General features: G+C 38.8%; 1 protein-coding gene across 8 annotated transcripts; it reads left to right on the plus strand.

The window, feature by feature from the left end:
- The first annotated feature begins 3,805 nt into the window (after positions 1-3,805).
- On the plus strand, positions 3,806-19,387 carry LOC121250297 (UPF0496 protein At3g19330). Of its 8 annotated transcripts, none has more exons than XR_005937749.1 (4): positions 3,806-4,065; positions 4,154-5,203; positions 16,095-16,208; positions 19,333-19,387. XR_005937749.1 is itself a non-coding variant. In XM_041149390.1 (3 exons), exons 1-3 carry the CDS (start codon positions 3,951-3,953, stop codon positions 16,108-16,110), a joined length of 1,206 nt encoding a protein of 401 aa, XP_041005324.1. In that variant the 5' UTR covers positions 3,806-3,950; the 3' UTR covers positions 16,111-16,505. The 8 variants fall into 8 exon arrangements, 4 of the variants coding, with proteins under 4 accessions (XP_041005324.1, XP_041005325.1, XP_041005326.1 ...); XR_005937750.1 differs by having other exon boundaries at positions 16,108-16,208; XR_005937748.1 differs by having other exon boundaries at positions 19,242-19,385.
- Positions 19,388-19,603: the final 216 nt, after the last annotated feature.

A 19,603-nucleotide genomic window follows, 5' to 3' on the forward strand; every position in this document is an offset into this window, starting at 1 on the left:
CGAGTAAACGAATTGTGTACAAATGGTCTCTATTTATAGACTACAAGACATTGGTTGGCAAGGGACACAACCATTAATAAGGAACACAACCAACACCTCTTGTAACACCCCGTATTTTAGTGTATTTTTATTGAATGATTATTTTTATTAATTTAAAATTTTATTCTCTTATTTTAAAATTATCGGATATTTTAAATGGTTTATTTTATATCTTTAAATTGTGAAAAAATTAATTTGAGATGTTTCCTTAATATTTATTATTGTGATGTATTTAAATTATTCTTTATTTTAAATTAATTGATTGTTGGATTTAATTATTTTAATTTCATTGTATCATTACGTTTAAATTATTTTATTTAACTTTTTGTTTTGAAATCGTTTCCGTTGGATCATTTTTGTGACCCAAGATGTGAGGATTGGACCTCATTTCTTTCTCTATATTTTCTCTTTCCTCTCTTTTTTTTCATTTTCTTTTTTCTTTTCATTTCTTTCTTTTTTTTTTCTTTCTTCCCCTGCTCTCCCGCGCGCTGCAACCTGCTCCCTCTCTCCCCCGTGCGATTTCTCCTTCTCCACCCAGCCACCGCCGCGCGCCACCGTGCACCTCACCGCCCAGCCCAGCCTCTTCCCTCCGGCCGGCGATCACACCCCTCCATTCTCAGCTCCTTTCACGCCGCCGTTAGCCTCCACGAACCGCTTAAAGCCGCGGTATTCCTTGAGCCCGCGTGCCGCCGTCGCGCCACCTCTGACCACTATTTCTTCACCACTTCATCCTCGACCTTATAGCAACTCAATGCACCCAACCCCAGCTCCGATCCGTCACCGGTGAAGCACAACCAACCCCATTTTCGATTTGGATATTTTTTGTCTTCAACCACCCTTTGCGCCGCCACCCACGGCCAACCACCACCACCACTAGTTTCACCGACATCCCTATACCCTACCCTATCAATTTCGGGTCTTGGTTTGTCCCTGTTGAAAAGTGGGTATTTGAGACCCATGACCACAGTGTATTTTACAATGTTTTGTTGCTGAGCCGCCACCTTTTGCACTTCCGTGATCCTCTAGAAATTATTATATAGCACTGTAAGTATTTTTCTAAAGAACTATCGTAATTTAAATATATTTTTGCACTAACTCATATTATTGTGATCTGGTTGGACATGCCAGACTGAGTCCAGGAGTTCGGGGGTCGGATGGATTGTGGACAGAGTTGTATGTTTGGTTGGTATTGTGAAATGTTGGTTGTTGGTATGGTGTTATTCAAGTACATAGCATATTGCACACATGATCATGTTTGTAAAGGAAACTGAGTTTTCGTGTACATGCATTCATGTTCATATGTTTCATGAAAACTGGATTTTCATGTGTTAAAGGATTTTGGGTGCGTGTGTATCACGACTCCAAGTCGAGATGGGGCATTATCTCGGTAGAGCTCATCTGGTCACTCGGGAGCGGAATATACTGAGTGACATCCCTTGGATCGTCGCTGGGCGACGATGGGATCGGACGAGATGGTCTCATGCCGACTCCGTGGCCCCTCTGCTGGCGGGGGCTAGAGGATGCTTGGCCACGAACGCGCTGGGCGCGGAACTGGGCATCGCTATGAAGCCAAGACGTGTGGATGATCCCTAGGGGAGATCATGGTGCATATGGTTAATGGATTGATGTGCTGTTTTATGGGAAAATAGCGTGTGTTGAATAAAATGATTTTATGTGATTCATTTTCTGAGAAAATGAAGTTTTATTGATTTGGGTCATTTTTTGGAAAAATGACGGATTAGTGTTTTTGGGCCAAAATTGGATTTTGACTTGTGTTGGAAAATATCCATTTTCGGGGGAAATGATATTTTGGATTTGATGCATATTTCATCATATGCATGCATGTTAGTTGCACTAATATGTTTTTATCTCGTGGTTGTTTGGTTTATATTTACCTGCAGTACCGTTCTATGATAATGCAGATTTTGATGCAGGGGAGGATGAGGGTGAGCCTGAGGATTCGGCTCCGCCCGAGGAGTGATTTGGGATCACTCGTTTTGGTTTGGACTTGTAATATATTTATTTTGGATGACTGTGTAACTTTTTAAAAATACTTTGTTTTGAATATTTGTATTAAAATTCTGGTACTTAGTTGACTTGCTTAATTTATCCGCTGCGTTGTTTATTGTACACTGTTGCATGTACACACACTTGACACTATCGTTGGGATGTGTGGCCGTGTTGTCATCATCTTGACGTCACGATTCCTGTATTTTTTGTACGTAGGAGTCGGGGCGTCACAGCCTTCATGGGAACATCATCATGGAGATGGTGCAATCCAATGGGTACACTGTTTGCTGTGATCACACCCCTTAGCTTCATGTGAAGACTACCCCATCTAATGAACGCAATATGATTAGTTGTGAATGATGCATGTGCAGTTGATTTGTAATATTAGTAGAAAAATGTTATTTATACTTGTAATTTTTACTCACATAATTAATTGATAGATTGAAAATTATAAAATTTGAAATTCAATATTCGAATTAAAAAATGAAAAAGTGATACAATGGATCTTTTACTCGGTACATATAATATTATGCATAAAATTATAAGTATATGTACCACTCATTTGAAGAGCAAATCATAGAGCATCTTGCTTCTTTTACTTTCTATTCCTCGTAACCGAGATATTGTGGAAGTTGAAATTTTTTGGCACAAGAAGTGGGCTTTTTCGCAGGTTGGTTAGGAGAATCCTCAATTGTGTATCATCAAGAGATACAATACATTTTGTGTTCCTTTTGATATGCAAAAATAAATTAGATAAAAAATAAAAATAAAAAATGGTAATCTGTTTTTATTATATAGAATTTAGATAGATAATTCAAACGTGAAATTAAGTTTCTAGAGGAATAGGTAAAGAGAAATGATATTTATAGTTTTAAAATGCGTAAAAATATGTGATATTAAACAAAATTTGACTATGGCTCGTTTGAAGAGTGAGATGATATGAGAATTTTATGAATAATAGTGAGATAATTTGAGTTGAGTATTTTTTAAGTTTTGGAAAATGAGAGAAAAAAAATTAAATAAAAGTTGAGTATTCAAAGGGCGACCTTTTGAAGCTCTGTTTTTCTTGCTTTTAATTTTGCAACACTTTGCGTTTATGACGTTGACGAAGATGGGTTGTACAACTTATACTAGCAACTGTGTATGTATCTTGAGAAGGAAGCGATTTTGAGAGGGACGCGAGATTCATCGGAGGGCTTAGGATTCTGTAATCGGTGTAGGGAAATTGAGGTTCTTCGCAAGGATGGAAGGGAGCTGGAGGTGCGGAGGGCTAGTTTTTTTATTTTTATTGAAACGTACCGTTTCATGAGGTTATATTGAAGATGAACTCGATTGAGGGATTGATTATGAAACGCTTTGTTTCAATAATACACGCTAGACGCCGTGCACGAGGAGGCCCCAAATATGCCTGACTTTAGCATTTTTCAATTGTTAATAACAAATTTTGTTTGGTTTTCTCGTGTCTTCTAAAATCTGGATTACAGTTTCTAAAGTCCACAATGCGAGAACAGGTGTGTCTCTTTGAAGAGTGTGATTTTTCTATAATGGGAGAGTTTTGTTACACAATTTCTACCACACTCTACATTTCATATTTTTTAAATTTTAATTTTTTAATTTTTTTTAATTTTTTTTTAGTTTATTCTTTTTAAATTATTTCAAATTTTTTATTCATTATTTATATAATAAATATTTGATAAAAGAAAAAAATAATAAAAATTAAAAAAAAATATAAAATGTAAAGTGTGCGGAGGTCGTGAAGATATATATTCATACGCTAATACGCATACCCGGTAAATACATGCATCTTCTCTGCAAGCTCTGTTTGATCCAAACCGTGCCTTTATTTCTACGCCAGTTTTCACTGGTATACTCCCTTTTCGAAAGTAAAACATTGGAGGAAAATGCTGCACTGCCTCTCCCTCAAGTCGAAGTCGTCGTCGTCGTCATCGTCAGTGGCTTCCATGGCGGCACCACCGCCACCGCCACCTCCTCCTCCTCCTCCTCCTCATTTCCAAGGCAACCCTGGGCTCTCTCTTTTTGTGCAGAACCTGTTCGTGTAATAGTGCTAATCAGATTTTTAATCTTTTATTTCTGTTGGCCACAGGGAATCCGACAGAGGACAGTTCGAGCGCTCAACCCTCACCCACCGTCAACCTCACTCGCGAGTATACCCTCAATGTCCAAACCAACTCCTACCGCGAGATATGGTCCCAAATTCAACCCACCACCGCTACAAATTGCGTCGAAGACTCCCACCACCAGCTCCTATTGGCACAGGTGCTTCACCCCAACCGTGATTGCGTGGAAGACGCCCTTCGCCACGCCAAGACCAAGACCAACACCCTCACCCGTCTTGTCAAAGCCTATTTCGAACACAGCGAGAAATCCACCGTTCTCTGCCTTCTCCTCCTCCATAGCGTCGATCGTGCACGTTCCCTCTACGCCCCTCTCTATTCCCTCCTCGACGTCCTTCCTCTTCACTCTGACTCCGACTCCCACTCTTCCCTCCTCACCCAATCCCAGTGCAATCGCGCCTTCGACCTTTTCCTTGAATTCGACCGCCTCGACAACCCTTTCCCTTGTCCTCATTCCCACAACTTCAATGACATGCGCCGCTGCTTCTCCCAGCTCAAGCAACAGCTCGATCGCAGCCTCCGCAAGTCCCGCTCTCGACTCCGCCTCCTCCGCGGCGCCACTGCCTCGTCCGCCGATTGTTGTATTTGCGCCGCCTTTGGGACCGCTGTTTCCGCTATTGCTATAGCCGTTCACACCCTTGTAGTCTTTGCTGCCGGGACCTTCTGCACCGCATACCTTCCTCAAACTTCAAACTTTACTCACAAAGAAGTTGCCCATGTGGCACAACTTGATGCTGCTCTCAAGGGCACTTTTGTTCTAAACAATGAGCTTGACACCATTGATCGCCTCGTTGTTCGTCTGCACAATGCGGTTGACAATGACAAATTCCTCATTCGCCTTGGACTAGAGAGAGGCGGGGAGAAACATCCGATCGTGGAGGTAATCAAACAACTCCACAAGAACCAGCTCAATTTCCTGCACCTGCTCCAAGATCTTGAAGAACATATATGCCTGTGTTTTAACACCGTCAATAGGGCCAGAGCGCGTCTTCTCCAGGAAATCTGTCGTCATCAATCTTGTAATTCCTTACCCATATTTTGCGAACATAATTTTTGTTTTGTTTTTTACCCCATTTTTGTTTTCATTCTCAGCATGTGTTTATTCTGAAACTAATATGCTTGCTAAAGCTGATAAACTAATAAAGCTTTGACTTGATTTCTGCACATGATTTTGCTTATTTTTTCTCCCCGTTCTCTATACGTACTTGTTCTGTTTGAAAGCAATATGCTTGCTAACACTGGTAAACTAATAAAGCCTTACCTTGATTTCTTTTTCTTTTGTTATTTTTGATTGGCACAAAGCCTTACCTTTTTTTTCTTAATTATGGTCAAGGTAAAGCCTTAGATTGTTTTCTAGACATGATTTTGCTTCTTTCTTCTTCCCAATCTCAATATGCATTCATTCTGCTTGAAGGTAATATGCTTGCTGACTCCAATAAACTAATAAAGTCTTCACCTTAATGCCTGGCTCTCATGAAACTTTACTCCATGATGCGGGATGAATGGATGAGTCAAGCTAGGCATAGGAGATTTATATCTAATTATATCTCTCCAGGAGTTTATATAAAGTTGAAGTCCTAATTATATTAAGACTCCTGTTTGTCTATTCAACCCTCCTTTGTAATAACTCCAATAGATTCAGATTTTGGATGTATTACAATTGTGAGAAAGTTATGTTCTCCCTCCCCTCCTCATAGTCTCTATCTGTAAGGGATGAGCCACTCTTCACACAGACTACTGATACAAACGATGGAAAAATCAAGATAGAAATTGAAGAAAACTCAAGAACCAATCTTTATTTTTGGAAAGAGTTTTCAAGGAACTCTCAACCTCCAGTTACACAATTCGTCAAAGTATTTTCTGATGATCCTCTTACACGACTCTTCTCCTTTTATACCAAACAATCTACAAAGAAAAGATAAAACGCGGCTATTCAAAACATGAAATGCAACACTACAGTAGATCCCTTTCTAACGCACTGTTTTACTTATTCCAAAACGCAACAATCAAAACGTAAAACACAACGCTACATCAAACTCTTTTACACAAAACGCACCGTTTTACTTATTTTCCCAAAACTCCCCGTTCATTTAATGATTAATCCCAAACTCCTCGTTTAACCCTTTCTTTTCTCTTCCAGCCGTTAAATTTGTTATCACCATGACAATCTTGTCCTCAAGGCCAATGCACTGCCAAACTCTTCCAGCACCCCTCTCCCTTAAAGGACCTTGCCCACAAGGTGAGATGGTAGAGGCTACGCAGCTTCCACAGTGACTCCCGTATGCTGTCCTCAGCTGGTGCTCCCAACCACTAACTTTTGTTGCTGCATGGTTTCCAACCTTAACCATTCTCCTTTCCAAAATAGCCTTGGGTTCAGGTTGTACATTGTCTTCAGGATCCACTGGAGGTAGAGTAGATAAGGGAGAGATCTGATCATCCAGTTTCCTCTGCAAACAGGACACATGGAAGACTAGATGAATTCGTGAATTAGAGGGTAATGCCAGCTTATATGCAACTGCTCCAATCCTTTGTACCATCTGAAAAGGACGATAATATCTAGGAGCTAATTTCAAATTGTGCCTCATTGCTATTGCCTTCTATCTGTAAGGCTACAACCTTAACACCCAATCTTCCACCTCAAATGATCTCTCAATTCTTTTCCTGCCAGCAAATAACTTCATCCTATGCTGGGCCTTCTTCAAGTTTTCTTTCAAAAGAAACAAAATTTGATCTCTAGACTTTAATTGCTGCTCAACTGCTGCATTAGCTGTGGTGCCAGGGATATAAACAAGTAGCCTAGGAGGAGGATAACTATAGAGTGCTTCAAATGGAAACATTAAAGTTGTAGAATGATTAGAAGTATTATAGCACCACTCTGCCATAGGTAGCCAGTTGCTCCATTCCTTTGGTCTGTACCAATATAACATCTCAAATAGCCCTCCAAGCATTTATTTAAGGCCTCAGTCTAACCATCAAACTGAGGATGATATGTTGAACTAAATGCCAATGAAGTGCCATGTAACTGAAATAATTCCTTCTAAAAGGAACTGGTGAAGACTGGATCTCTATCTGAGACAATTGTTCTTGGGATACCATGAAGCTTAAAGACACCCGAGAAGAAAACTTGAGCCACTTTGGTTGTAGTGTATGGATGAGACATAAGAAAGAAGTGAACAAATTTGGTTAATCTATCCACCACTGAAAATACTACACTCATCCCATTGGACATTGGCAAACCCTCAATGAAATCTATTGAGATGTCCAACCAAGGTGAATCTAGAATGGGCAAGGGCTGCAACAACCCTGCTGGGTGATTATTCTCGTGTTTAGTGAGCTACCAGATCTCACGCTCCTTAACCATGTTCTTGATGTCTCTACCCATTCCTTCCAAAAAAAAATCCCTTTCTTGCTCTCCGCAAAGTCTTTTGGTACCCCACATGGCCTGCTTGGGGATTATAGTGAATAAATTGCAGAACTTGTTTTGAAAGGGGATAAGGGCACAATCACCAATCTCCCTTTCTTCACTAGCAACCCTTGTTGTAGAGTATACCCTTTAGGCCCCTCACCACCTTGTTGCAATTGAGAAACAATATTAGTTATCTCTTTGGACAACTCATAACTGTGCTTCAACTCTTCAATCCAAACTAGTGTGGGGAAAGAAATTAAGGCCAAAATAGCTTCTTTTTTTTTTTTTTTTTTTTTTTTTTTTTTTTTATAAGTAAACGATTTTCTTCAATAATGATAGCCAGAACCCAAGTACAGAAGAAGATATACAAAGGTACGCTCTAACTATGTGGAATCAATAGAGATAAGGAAGTCATGCAAATTAAGGCCATTAAAGTCTATAGCTATGGCCCATGTACATTAAGTTGTAATAAAAAAAAGCTCTTAGTTCCTCTATTGAGCGCTCCTTGTCTTCGAGTGTCCGTGCATTGCGCTTTTGCCACAGACACCAGCTGGCCAAAAGTGCATCCACAGTAGCGGGCATGGCCCAAGCTAAGGCTAATATGCTGAACACTTCATTCCATAATGTTGTAATAGTCTTGTAGTGTAATAAGAGATGATCCACAGTCTTACCGGATTTCTTACACATGCAGCACCAATCCGTTATGATCACCCTACATTTCCTCAAGTTATCTGTTGTCAGGACCTTACTCAAGAAGCTATCCAAGCGAAAAATGCTGCTTTGAGAGGCGTCTTATGTCGCCAAATCCTTCTCCATGGAAATTGATTATTCGTCGAGTGTGTGAGAGCTTTATAGAAGGAGCGAACCTAGAATATGCATTTGCCTGCGGGTATCCACCGTAACATATTAGCTCGTTGGTTGCTCCGTTTTGTGGAATACAATAGACTAAAGAAATCCTCAAAGCTGCCCACTTCCCAATCTTGAGCCGTCCTACTGAAATTGATGTTCCATTGAACTTGCTCCCTCGATATCACCATGAGATCAACAACTGAATTTTCTTTTTCAGATGCAACCTGGTAAACAGAGGGGAATAAGTCCTTTAGAGCACCATTTCCACACTAGAAGTCGCTCCAAAATTTAATCCTAGAGCCCTGTGATATCCCATATGATAAGGATAATGGTAGGTGGTGTATTAGATCTCATATTGCTTGGGAATGAGAAGTTCTTGCTCTTTAAAAGATTCCAATGGGACCCCGATTGTATTATTGACTAATCCTTTTGGAGTATAGGTCATGTGGTTTGGACCTTCCATTGGGAGCGTTACAAATGGTATCAGAGCCTATCCCAATCATAAATGTGGGACTTGAGCCGTGTCACCTACAACAGGCAGGCCCAACGAGGACGTCAGGAATTTAGGGGGGTAGATTGTGATATCCTATATGATAAGGATAAAAGTAGGTGGTGTATGGGATCCCACATTGCTTGGGAATGATAAGTTCTTGCGTTTTTTAATGTTTCAATGGAGCTCCAATTGTATCATTGACTAGTCCAATTTTATCTAAATCTGCAACCAACTTTGTCTTCCTGGGAGAGGACTCGATCCTTTTGTATCCTCTCTAACTCTTGAATCTCCTCCAACTTGATTTTCTTACGTTCCCCTATGTTACCCAAAGATTGAGTATCATCTCATCTCTACAATTTTTTCAAATTTCTACACAAAATATAATAAACAATTCAAAATTTTCAAATCTTAAAACAATAATAATATTAAAAAATAATATTCTAACAATATTTTTTCAACTTTCATCTAAAACTATCTCATCTCATCTCACTATCCAAATGAGGGGCCTAAGTCTTTTTTTAGAGCTTTCAGCTTGCCTGCAAAGATGAAGCTAAGGGTACAATGTATCTGATATGAAGACCGTCATTGCCTGACCCTGTCCACGAAGCTTTCAATTTTCAACCACTTATTTTCAAACTTAAAGTATCGCCACCCTCGTTGTAGCTTCTTCTTCCTCCCATTTCCTCGACAAGGCATCAACTACTTTATTGTATCTCCCTCTTTTGTATTCTATTTTGAAATTGTGCCCCATCAACATAGCAATCCACTTATATTGTGCTTCAATGCCTGCTCTCTTCTCTAAAAGATACTTCAATGTTTGTTGGTTAGTTTTGACCTTGAAAGTCTGACCAAGCAAGTATGGTCTCCACTTGGCTACTGCTGAAACTAATGTCAATAGCTCCTTCTCATATATTGATAGCATTAAAGTGTTCCCCTTCAAGGTTTTACTGAAAAATGCTAATGGTTGGCCCTCTTGCATAAGCACAGCCCCCAGCCCTCTCCCAGATGCATCACATTCGATTGTAAACTCTTAAAAATCTGGCAACCTCAAAACAAGAGGTTGGGTGACAACTTGCTTCAAATCTTGAAATGCCCTTGTAGGTTCATCTGACCATACAAATGCATTTTTCTTTAGTAACATGGTTAAGAGGGCTATGGCCCCATAATGTCTCACGAACTTCCTATAATAACCTGAGACCCAAGAAACCTATTAAGGATTTCAATGTGCTAGGAATAGGCCACTCTAGCATAGAAGACAGCTTGGCTGGGTCTACCCTTACTTCTTCACCCGAGATAATGTGACCCAAATAATCCACTTCTTTTATCCCAAATCTACATTTTGACATTTTAGCAAACAAATTATGCTATTATAAGAGTCTCAATATAGACCTCAAATGTGTGATATGAATAGAAAAACTTTGGCTATAAACCAAAATGTCATAAAAATAAAGCTAATACAAATTTCCCGAGATAAGGCTTGAATACCTCATTCATCGAGTCTTGGAATGTGGCTGGAGCATTTGTGAGTCCAAACTACATGATCAAGAACTCATATTGGCCTTCATGAGTTCTAAAAGCTGTCTTGGAAATGTCTTGATCCCTCACTCTAATTTGATGATAGCCTGATCTCAAATCAAGCTTGGAAAAAAATTTTGCACCAAAGAGCTCATCAAGTAGTTCATCAATGACAGGTATTGGGAATTTGTCTTTGATGGTCTCTTGATTTAAAGCCCTATAGTTTATACACATTCTTCAGGTTCCATCAGCTTTCTTAACAAGCAAAGCTGGTAAAGAAAATGGGCTTTGGCTTGACCTTATCACTCCATTCTTCAACAAGTCCTTGAAAATCTTTTCAATCTCAGTTTTTTGGTAATGTGGGTATCTATGAGGTCTTACTGGCATAGGAGCAGTTCCTTCCTTCATCAAAATCTGATGGTCAAAGGATCTTGGTGGTGGCAATCCCACGAGTTCCTCAAAAACCCCTTGAAACTCCTGGATAACTTCTGCTATTTCAGGCTGCAACTGACTCACTTCCTTCAAGCCTGTTTCCTCACAAAGGAGGATTTCAGCTGTTTTTCAGTTGCTTCTACTAATATCTCCTTAGAGTTAAGGCCCTTCAATATCAACTCATTGCCTTGAACTACAAACTGCATAGTCATATTAGTGAAGTCCCAATTAATGGGACCTAAAGTATTTAACCATTGTACTCCCAATACAACATCACACCCCCCAAGGGTCAATACATAGAAAGGAATCAAGAACTTAGTTCCTTTTATTCTAACTGCTTCTTCACATCTGCCTTAACTCCAAATTTTATCACCATTGGCCACTTTCACCTACAAACTAGAATCCTTCTGAATTCTCAGTTTAGTTGCTTCCATCACCAAAGGATCCAGGAAGTTGCGAGTACTTCCTGGATCAACCAAGATCTTCTCTATAAAAGATCCAATTTTCCCAAGTAATCTCATTGCATTGTTACTAGAAAAACCAGATATAGCATTAATCAAAATCTCTAAATCTTCCCTAGCATGTTTCTGATCTTCATTACAATTATGCACAGTCTCCACATAGTCATCGTGTTGCACTTCACCTTCCACAGAATCGTCAAGTTGCAAGAAATACACTTTAGGATTCTTGCAAATAAGGGATGGATTCCATTTTTCATCACAATGGTAATAAATGCCTTTCTTCCTCTTCTCATCTATATGTGAAGAAAAAACCTCTTTAATTGGAACATTACCCTTCCGTCCTCTAGTAACTTTAGAACTTGATTCAAAAGACCCCTTCTCCACATTACTTCCAACTTGCCTCCAAGACCTTCTTGATGTCAAAACATACTCTTCTTGGATTTTAGCCAATCCAAAAGCAACATTGAGATTGATAGGATAGAGCATTCTCATTGGCAAATGAATCTCATCCTTCAATCCACTTAAAAAACAGTTGAGCTTGTGCCTTTCTAACAGCCCTTTAAGCATATTCGATAGCACCTCAAATTGAGCCTTATAAGAAGCTACAAATGAAGTTTGCTTCATACGTGCCAGTGCCTCCATTGGGTCATCAGAAGTTGTTGGCCCAAATCTAACTTGTAAACTTTTCACAAAGGACTCCCAACTATTGAATTGACCCCTGTCCAAAGCATCTTGATACCATACAGTCCTCACCTTCCATATGGTAAGAAGCTAATAAAAGTTTCTGACTAGGGGGAGTTTGATGAAACTCAAGGTACTAGATGGCTTTGAAAATCCACTCAGTTGGATTGTTCCCTCAAAATGGGGAAAATCCAACCGTACTCCTCTAGGCACAAGATTCATACCCCCCTCTGGGTTTATTTATTCCTACCTCAATAGAATCACAATGTCTACTTTCTACTAGTGATCAAGCATATCAGTTAACTAGTCTAACCTTTCAATAATGCTATAAATGGCCTGCTGATGATCCTCCAGTTGTTTGTGAACCCCTTCATGTTGTAACTCCAGAGCTGTTGCACACGTGCCTTTGCCATCAGAGGATCAATCCTCTCTGATACCAATTGTAAGGGATGAGCCTCACTTCACACAGACTAGTGATACAAACGATGGAAAAATCAAGAGAAAAATTCAAGAAAACCCAAGGAACCAATCTTTATTCTTGGAAAGAGTTTTCGAGGAACTTGTTGGAAAATCAAAAAGATATAGTAATAATTACCAAGATTGTATAGTTACCAAGTTTGTATAGCTGTAAATTAGGCAGTAATTAGTCAATGGTTATAAATTATGAATGTATCTTTATTAGGTAAACTAATTAGTTATTCTTTTCCTAGTTTAGATTTCTTGAGGTTCCTATAAGAAGGAAATTCGTGTAAGTCAGAAATAAGATAAGGAAATTATTCCCAAAGTATTTTCTGGTTGAACTCTCAAACACCAGTTACACAATTCATCTAAGTATTTTATGATGATCCTCTTACACGACTACTCTTCTTTTTATACCAGTCAATCTACAAAAAAAAAAAAAAAAAAAAAAAAAAAAAAAAAAAAAAAAAAAAAAAAAAAAAAAAAAAAAAAAAAAAAAAAAGAAGATTAAACGCAGCTATTCAAAACATGAAACACAACGCCACATCAAACTCTCTTACACAAAATGCACCGTTTTATTTATTTCCCCAAAACTCCCCCGTTTCATTTAATCCCAAACTCCCAGTTTAACCCCTTCTTTTCTCTTCCAACCGTTAAATTTGTTACCACCATGACACTATCTTTTCCTGAGTTGTTTCTCTCTCCCATCTTTGGCTTCATTGTTCCTTTGAGATTTCTTCCAAGTGTTGTTAGCCTCCATCAGTTTGGCATTCGAGCACCATGAGATCTCAAGGCCAGCTGTAATAGACTTCCTCGTACACAAAGGATTTCCTCAACACCACAACCACACCCAATGAACCAAACATAACCAATTATTGTAACCCATACACTCCCACCCAACCCCTCCTGAGGGCCCCGATGCCTCTTTTTGCAGCCTAAAAGCACCCACACCCAATATCTCAATTCCCAGCCACAAAAAAAGGATCCCAAACAAAGTCACAACACATCCTTTCAAGTTTCAACCCCAATTGGCAATCCAAAATCTGAAAGGACAAAACATCCCAACACCCAAACCAGGCTACCCGTTATCCCTCCAAACTTTGGAACCTTCAACTTGTAAATCACTCTTCAATACCAATCGAAACAAAATTAACCAGAACAACCACCACCATCGGTACCAAGTACCATCATCCCAGCCAGCTTTCTCCGTTGTCAGCCCACTGTCCAAACACCACCATGGCAACCAATCCATGATGAACATCCTTTGTGTTGCGCCACCTACAAGTTCTCTCCTGTGCTAATATTTATGCAAAGAAAACTTATATTCAGAGACCGAGAAAGCTTTTGTTGGGAAAGAGAAAAAGAATTTCAGGGTGAATTCAATGAAGAAGCCTTAACTCCTAGGGGTTGGCCCTTGGTCTTGGTGGTATGCTCCCTGTAGGTCTAAGGTTCAAATCCTCTTGGGTGCAAACAGTTTTTAGGGGCCATCAGATTGGGGGAACTTCCCCTTGAATTACCTTAGATGCACTTGCAGGAAACTCCTTGCTTAGGGCATGTGCCAATAAATAATTTAAAAAACAAAAATCAGTGAAGAAGCCTTGATTTTTTATTAGTAGGTCTAATTGGAAGAAAATAAAAAAGAAAATAAAAAGTTCAAGGTGCCAGCATTCATGTGATTTGTATTTATCTTTGGCATCATTTTTGTGGGCTTTCATTGAAGCCCAATAACAACCATTCAGACCAGTTTTTTGGAGGTCCAAAGCAACAAAGAGGCAAGCCCATGTCCATTTCACGGTCCCAGTCCAGTGTTTTGCTCCAAGGAGTGACCCCATGGGTACTTTTCAACCTTTTGGGATTTAAAAGCTCGAGATTTAGTCGGGTATTTACTCAGGCTTCGCCTATTACATTGTGCTTAATAAAAGTTCTAACTTATCAAAAAAAAAAAGCTCGAGATTTAGTTTTTTCGAAGCAAGAGAGAATGATGCAGGATGAATGGATGAGTGAGTTGAATTTTAGTTTATTTAGGATGTTATTTTGTTTATCTTTTATTTTAAGAGTAATTCAAGAAATGTGCCTGGTAGAGTCCAATTAGGACTGGGCTAAGTTAAGAGTCAAGTTAGACTTGAAATTCTTAGAAGTTTTATCTCTAATCCATCTCTTTAGGAGTTTATTTAAGTCTCCTCTAGGGGTGCTACCCACACCTCCCGCCCCTGTGGGCGGGTGCCCTTGTTTGGATCCTGGGGCGGATTGGTCTCAGGGTCATCTGCCCATGGAGGGAGGGAGAGAGAGAGAGATGAGGGGGGTGAGTGTTTTAAAAACGACGTCATTTTATTAAAAAAATTATTTTTTAAATATATATATATATATGTAGGACCAGACAAATGGGTGAAAACCCAGGCGGGCTTGGGCCCAACCTGAGCCCGTCCCTAGGCACCTCCTAGAGTGCAGGCGGATGCACATGGCGAGCGGGTGCCCTCGCCCGCCCCAAGCAAGGGCCAAATGGGCCGGATGCAGAGGCCCGCTACCCAACCCTAGTCTCCTCTACACTCCACTACATTCAAGTTTTGAATGAAGTAAAAATGTGAGAAAGTAATTTATCCCTCTCCTCTCTTTTTCCCCTCTATTCTTTTCTCTTTTGTTATGGCTTCTTCTTCGTTCTCTTTCTTTTTGGCTTCTTACTTTGCTCCTTCAAAGTTCCTTCCAAGTGCTATTGTCCTATATCACTCTTAACATCTCAAAAATTTTCGACCATCAATCTTTTTTTTTATTGGCACCGAGTGTACAGAAACAACATCCTGACTAATCCCGACGGTGCACAGGTCATCGGCAAAGAGTTTCCCGCAAGTGCACCTCAGGTAATTCAATGGGAAAATCCCCCAGTCTAATGACCACTAGAAATTGTTTGCAACCAATGGGATTTGAACCTTAGACCTAGGGGGAGCATACCCCCAAACCCAAGGCCTTCACTGCTTGAGCCGGGTTCCGACCATCAATTTTTTGTCTTAAAGTTGCTTTGATATCATTTGAAACATGAAAAATAACACTGTATTATTCAATCTAAATCATTTTGTCCCCCTGCTATATTGTATGTGCTGAATAGAAGCTATTTCATTAATTTTTGAGGAATTGTTTTAGAAGTAATTAATTTATTAGGAATTAGAAGCCTTTTGTGATGCAATGGGATCATGAATTTTGGTCTGTACCACTCCCCCCCCCCCCCCCCCCAAAAAAAACCAGATTTTGTGGTTATGTTTCATTAGTATGCACTCCTAGCAAAGAGGCCAGTTTTCTTGTTTAAAACCGATGGCAGCTGGTGGTTCTTGTAATTTAAAATTTGTTGGTTCTTAGACTTTGGCTGGCAACTCTTCACTTTCATCAAATTGCATAGAATATTAGAGAAGTTGAAATTCATGAGGTTTGGGCGCTCCTTTGAACTTCTATTATAATAATTAACTATGTTTTAGCATTATTAAGCTATTATCATGCTCTAAGAAGAGGAATTGTGGACGAGATTTTCTGAGAAATGTTCTTCACCTTTTTCTGATATGGTGAAGATGGTTTTTTTTTTTTTTTTTTTTTTGGCTTAAAGATAAATTTTTCTGTGGTGCTGATAGTTCCTATTGGCAGTAATGTCGAGAGATTGCAGACATAGGTAAGAAGCCTAACTAGCTGCCAACTCTCATAAAAACTTTGCATACAGTCCAAGGCTGGAAGATTCAACCGTGGAGGTAAGTTTTCTTCTCAAACAAAAAGTTCTTACTTTCCTTCTATATTAAACTTTCTTTGAGAAATCCTTTCATTGATTGACAAATTATTTTTTTTATAATAAACTGACCACTTAATAGGAGAAGAATCATTGGAAATAGATTATATCTTGAGTAAACTCTGGCTGTCCTCCCTAAATTATAGGTTCATTTGTAGTGTTCTGCCTGACCTTTAATTTTTTGCTATCAACACCCTATTTGGAGATCAACTTGCAATGACGACCCTGCTGTTCAAATTAGTGTCAAAATTAATTGACTAGTGGACAAGTGGAATTTATTGATCTATCAAAGTTAAGAGATAAGTGCACATTTATTTTTAATATCCACCCCACCCCACTAAGCTCCTGGTTTTGACCCTTGATTTGGATGCCTGTGCTGACGTTGCAAGTTGATCTCAATTTAGGATGCTGATTGCAAAACAATTATAGTTTAGGAACATGATTGCTCTGTGGAGCCTAATTTTAGAACGTTTCTTCTTTTACCATATGTTGACATCCATGTGATTTCCACTCTCGTGTAGCCAATGAAATCTTCGATATTCTTATCATGCTGAATTGTTAATTGAGTAATTTTGTAGTGACATAACCACAAGAAATGAAACTTGAGGTCTTTTCATGGTACTAGTTGTATGACTTGTGTTGTAAACTTAAGAAGGTAAGGTTTGTTTTGTTTTCTCTATGAAGGTGAAAACCATGAGGGGATTCTACTGATATTTTCTTCGTTGATCTGAGAATACCTTCACCTGCTTATCTGGTTTGTGGACCCTTAATTGTGAATCATGTGGTAACATAACACCATCGGATGCTTGAGAAAATATATCAGCTTGACAACAATCATGGACCAAGATGCCCAATTGTGTCGTTGGAAGATGTCTATTATGAGCAATGAAATGAAAGAGATTCGTTTTGCATCAACGGTGGTTCTAAATTTCATGAATTATCAATACTTCTTTATAATTACGTAAATAACATCCATATTTTTTGTCGAATGGTAGAAGAAAGGCCGGTGCCAGTGCAATCTCGGCTTTATTTGTAAATAGGATTACATCTGGCTTCAAGTGCTATTTGATCGGGTCGATAGTTCTGTATCAATATGCGGATTTCTTCTCGAGTACAAAGATATTGAATTAGGAAGGGCTGCATAAGGGGTTTTAAATTTTGAGGTGCCATGGCTCTGTTGGTTTACTGGTTAATGTTATTTTCATCTAAATCTGCCAAAAGAAAAGTTACAAAAAGAAAAAAGAAAGAAGAAAGAGTGAAGAATATTTTTATTTTATTTTCTTTCTTTTCTCGTTTTGGTCATCAGACAAATCTACTTTATTGTATGGTAGTGTTTCAGATGGATGAATTAAAGAGTTTGAACAGACCGGAACTTTCTCAAGTGGTCAATGTTTATAGGTAGTCGCCTCCCCCAAATTAAATGGAATCGAGCATTTCCCATAACAATAACTGCAACGCCCTTTGTTTTTATGTTCCAATTAATAAAAGACAGATTAAAAGATATAATGGTATAATCACCTATCGTTACATTTTTCGATCCTTTTTGTATCATAGATACTATTTAATCCAAATAAAAAGAGGAAAGCAACCAAATCCATTGTATTAGATTCGGTTTTTTTTTTTCTTTTAATCTATATCCGTATTTGTAAATTGTAGTTCGTGCTCGCTAACGTTGGCGGATCAAGGTTTCCTTTTATCTACAGTCTACACCTTTGAGGCTTTTACTTCTCTGAGAGGCCTTATATTAGTTGTTGTAAGAATCTTTTCCCTCCTTCCCCTGCAGTTTCTCTATTCTTAACGCAGAAAATTAAAAAATAAAAAAGGAAAGAAACTGGCAGCTGACAAACATTCAGCTTGATTCGTGGCTCACAGACTCTCATGTCCCCAAGGAAATGTTTCGGCTTCCATTGGTTTCCACTCATTTTGATTAAAGTAATCTGTACTGTTATTTTTTCTTTTTTTTTTTTTTACAACAAGCAATCGGATAGAAAAGAGTGAAGTCTATTTGTTTAGTCATTTAATCATGAAGATATGATACAATATGACATGAACGGTTACCGTTTTAATTATTAAAAGCGAGGGCCTCTCTCTGTCTCCCTCTCCCTCCAATTTTCTTTAACATTTTGCGAATGGATTTATGATTTTCTATCACCAAAGATTCAAAACACCTTGTCCCTATCATCATAATTGCAACCTTTGCTCCACCACTCCCAGCCAACACTAGTACAAATCACTAGCGTGTGTATTTCATGCACTGCTTCCAAGCTGTTAGTTCTAAATATCATTCGATCAGATTCTTTGTAGTCAATTATTAGTCTCTTTTTGGGTATTTTCTTGATCATTTTATTACATCTTCTCCATTGCTCTCCCACTCTTTGATAAGATGGAAAGTGAGCTTCTTCAAAATAGTTGAGCTGAACTTGTGAGTTTAATAGCCCTAGTCAAAATAAGACACATAAGAGATTTCATACAAAACACAAAACATTTGAGCTCATTTGATTAAACCCCTATGAGAAGAACATGGAGAACTTCAAATTTGAAATCATTAATAACCAAACTATCGGTGACGAAATCAGACCACCAAACCAGGTTTGTCGCCACCACCAAGCAGAAAACGCCAACACACCACCAAGCTCCGTCGCCCCCCACTGAAATCTTTTCCTCCGTCCCCCCTCCCCCTCCCCCTCCCCCCACTATTTATCGAAGCTGTTTCTCCCTCAGCTTGTTTCCTCGCCCACCACAGTAGTCGTCGTCGTCTTCGTTTCTTCTGTCACTCTATGGTTTGATTTTTTCATTGACTTCTCATTGATTTGTTGACTGGTTTTGAGTTTATTTTCCTCGCATACTTGCCAAGAAATTGATGAAAATAATTGGGATAATCTTCTTATTTGCATTGATTTTTGCTCTGATTTCCACTGTCGCATACTTGCCACTAATTTGCATTGATTTGTGCTTTGATTTGTACTGATTTGGAAGTGATTTGTGCACTAATTTGCGGGTCTTTATGATATATACAAATACTATGAAATCCATGTAAATCACATAATATAACCATGTAATTTTTTTAAATGATTTGTGCACTGATTTGGGAGTCATAACCGTGCCGGAGAAGGTGGACATAGAGACCGTCCGAAAAAGGTGAGCAGATTGGAAATATAGAGTGATGATGAGTAAAAAAATATAATTAATTTAAGAAAAATAAAATTAAAATAATTAAAATAAATAAAAATAAATATGATTGTGAAAGGATACAATCAATAACAAAACTCCAAACAATTTCCCGTTCCTCTTCTTGTAACCTCTTCTAATGTGTTTACTCTCTCTCTCTCTCTCTCTCCCCCGTCTTCTCAGTGGAGAAAC

Source organism: Juglans microcarpa x Juglans regia, chromosome 2D, assembly GCF_004785595.1.
Source record: "Juglans microcarpa x Juglans regia isolate MS1-56 chromosome 2D, Jm3101_v1.0, whole genome shotgun sequence".
NCBI lineage: Eukaryota > Viridiplantae > Streptophyta > Magnoliopsida > Fagales > Juglandaceae > Juglans > Juglans microcarpa x Juglans regia.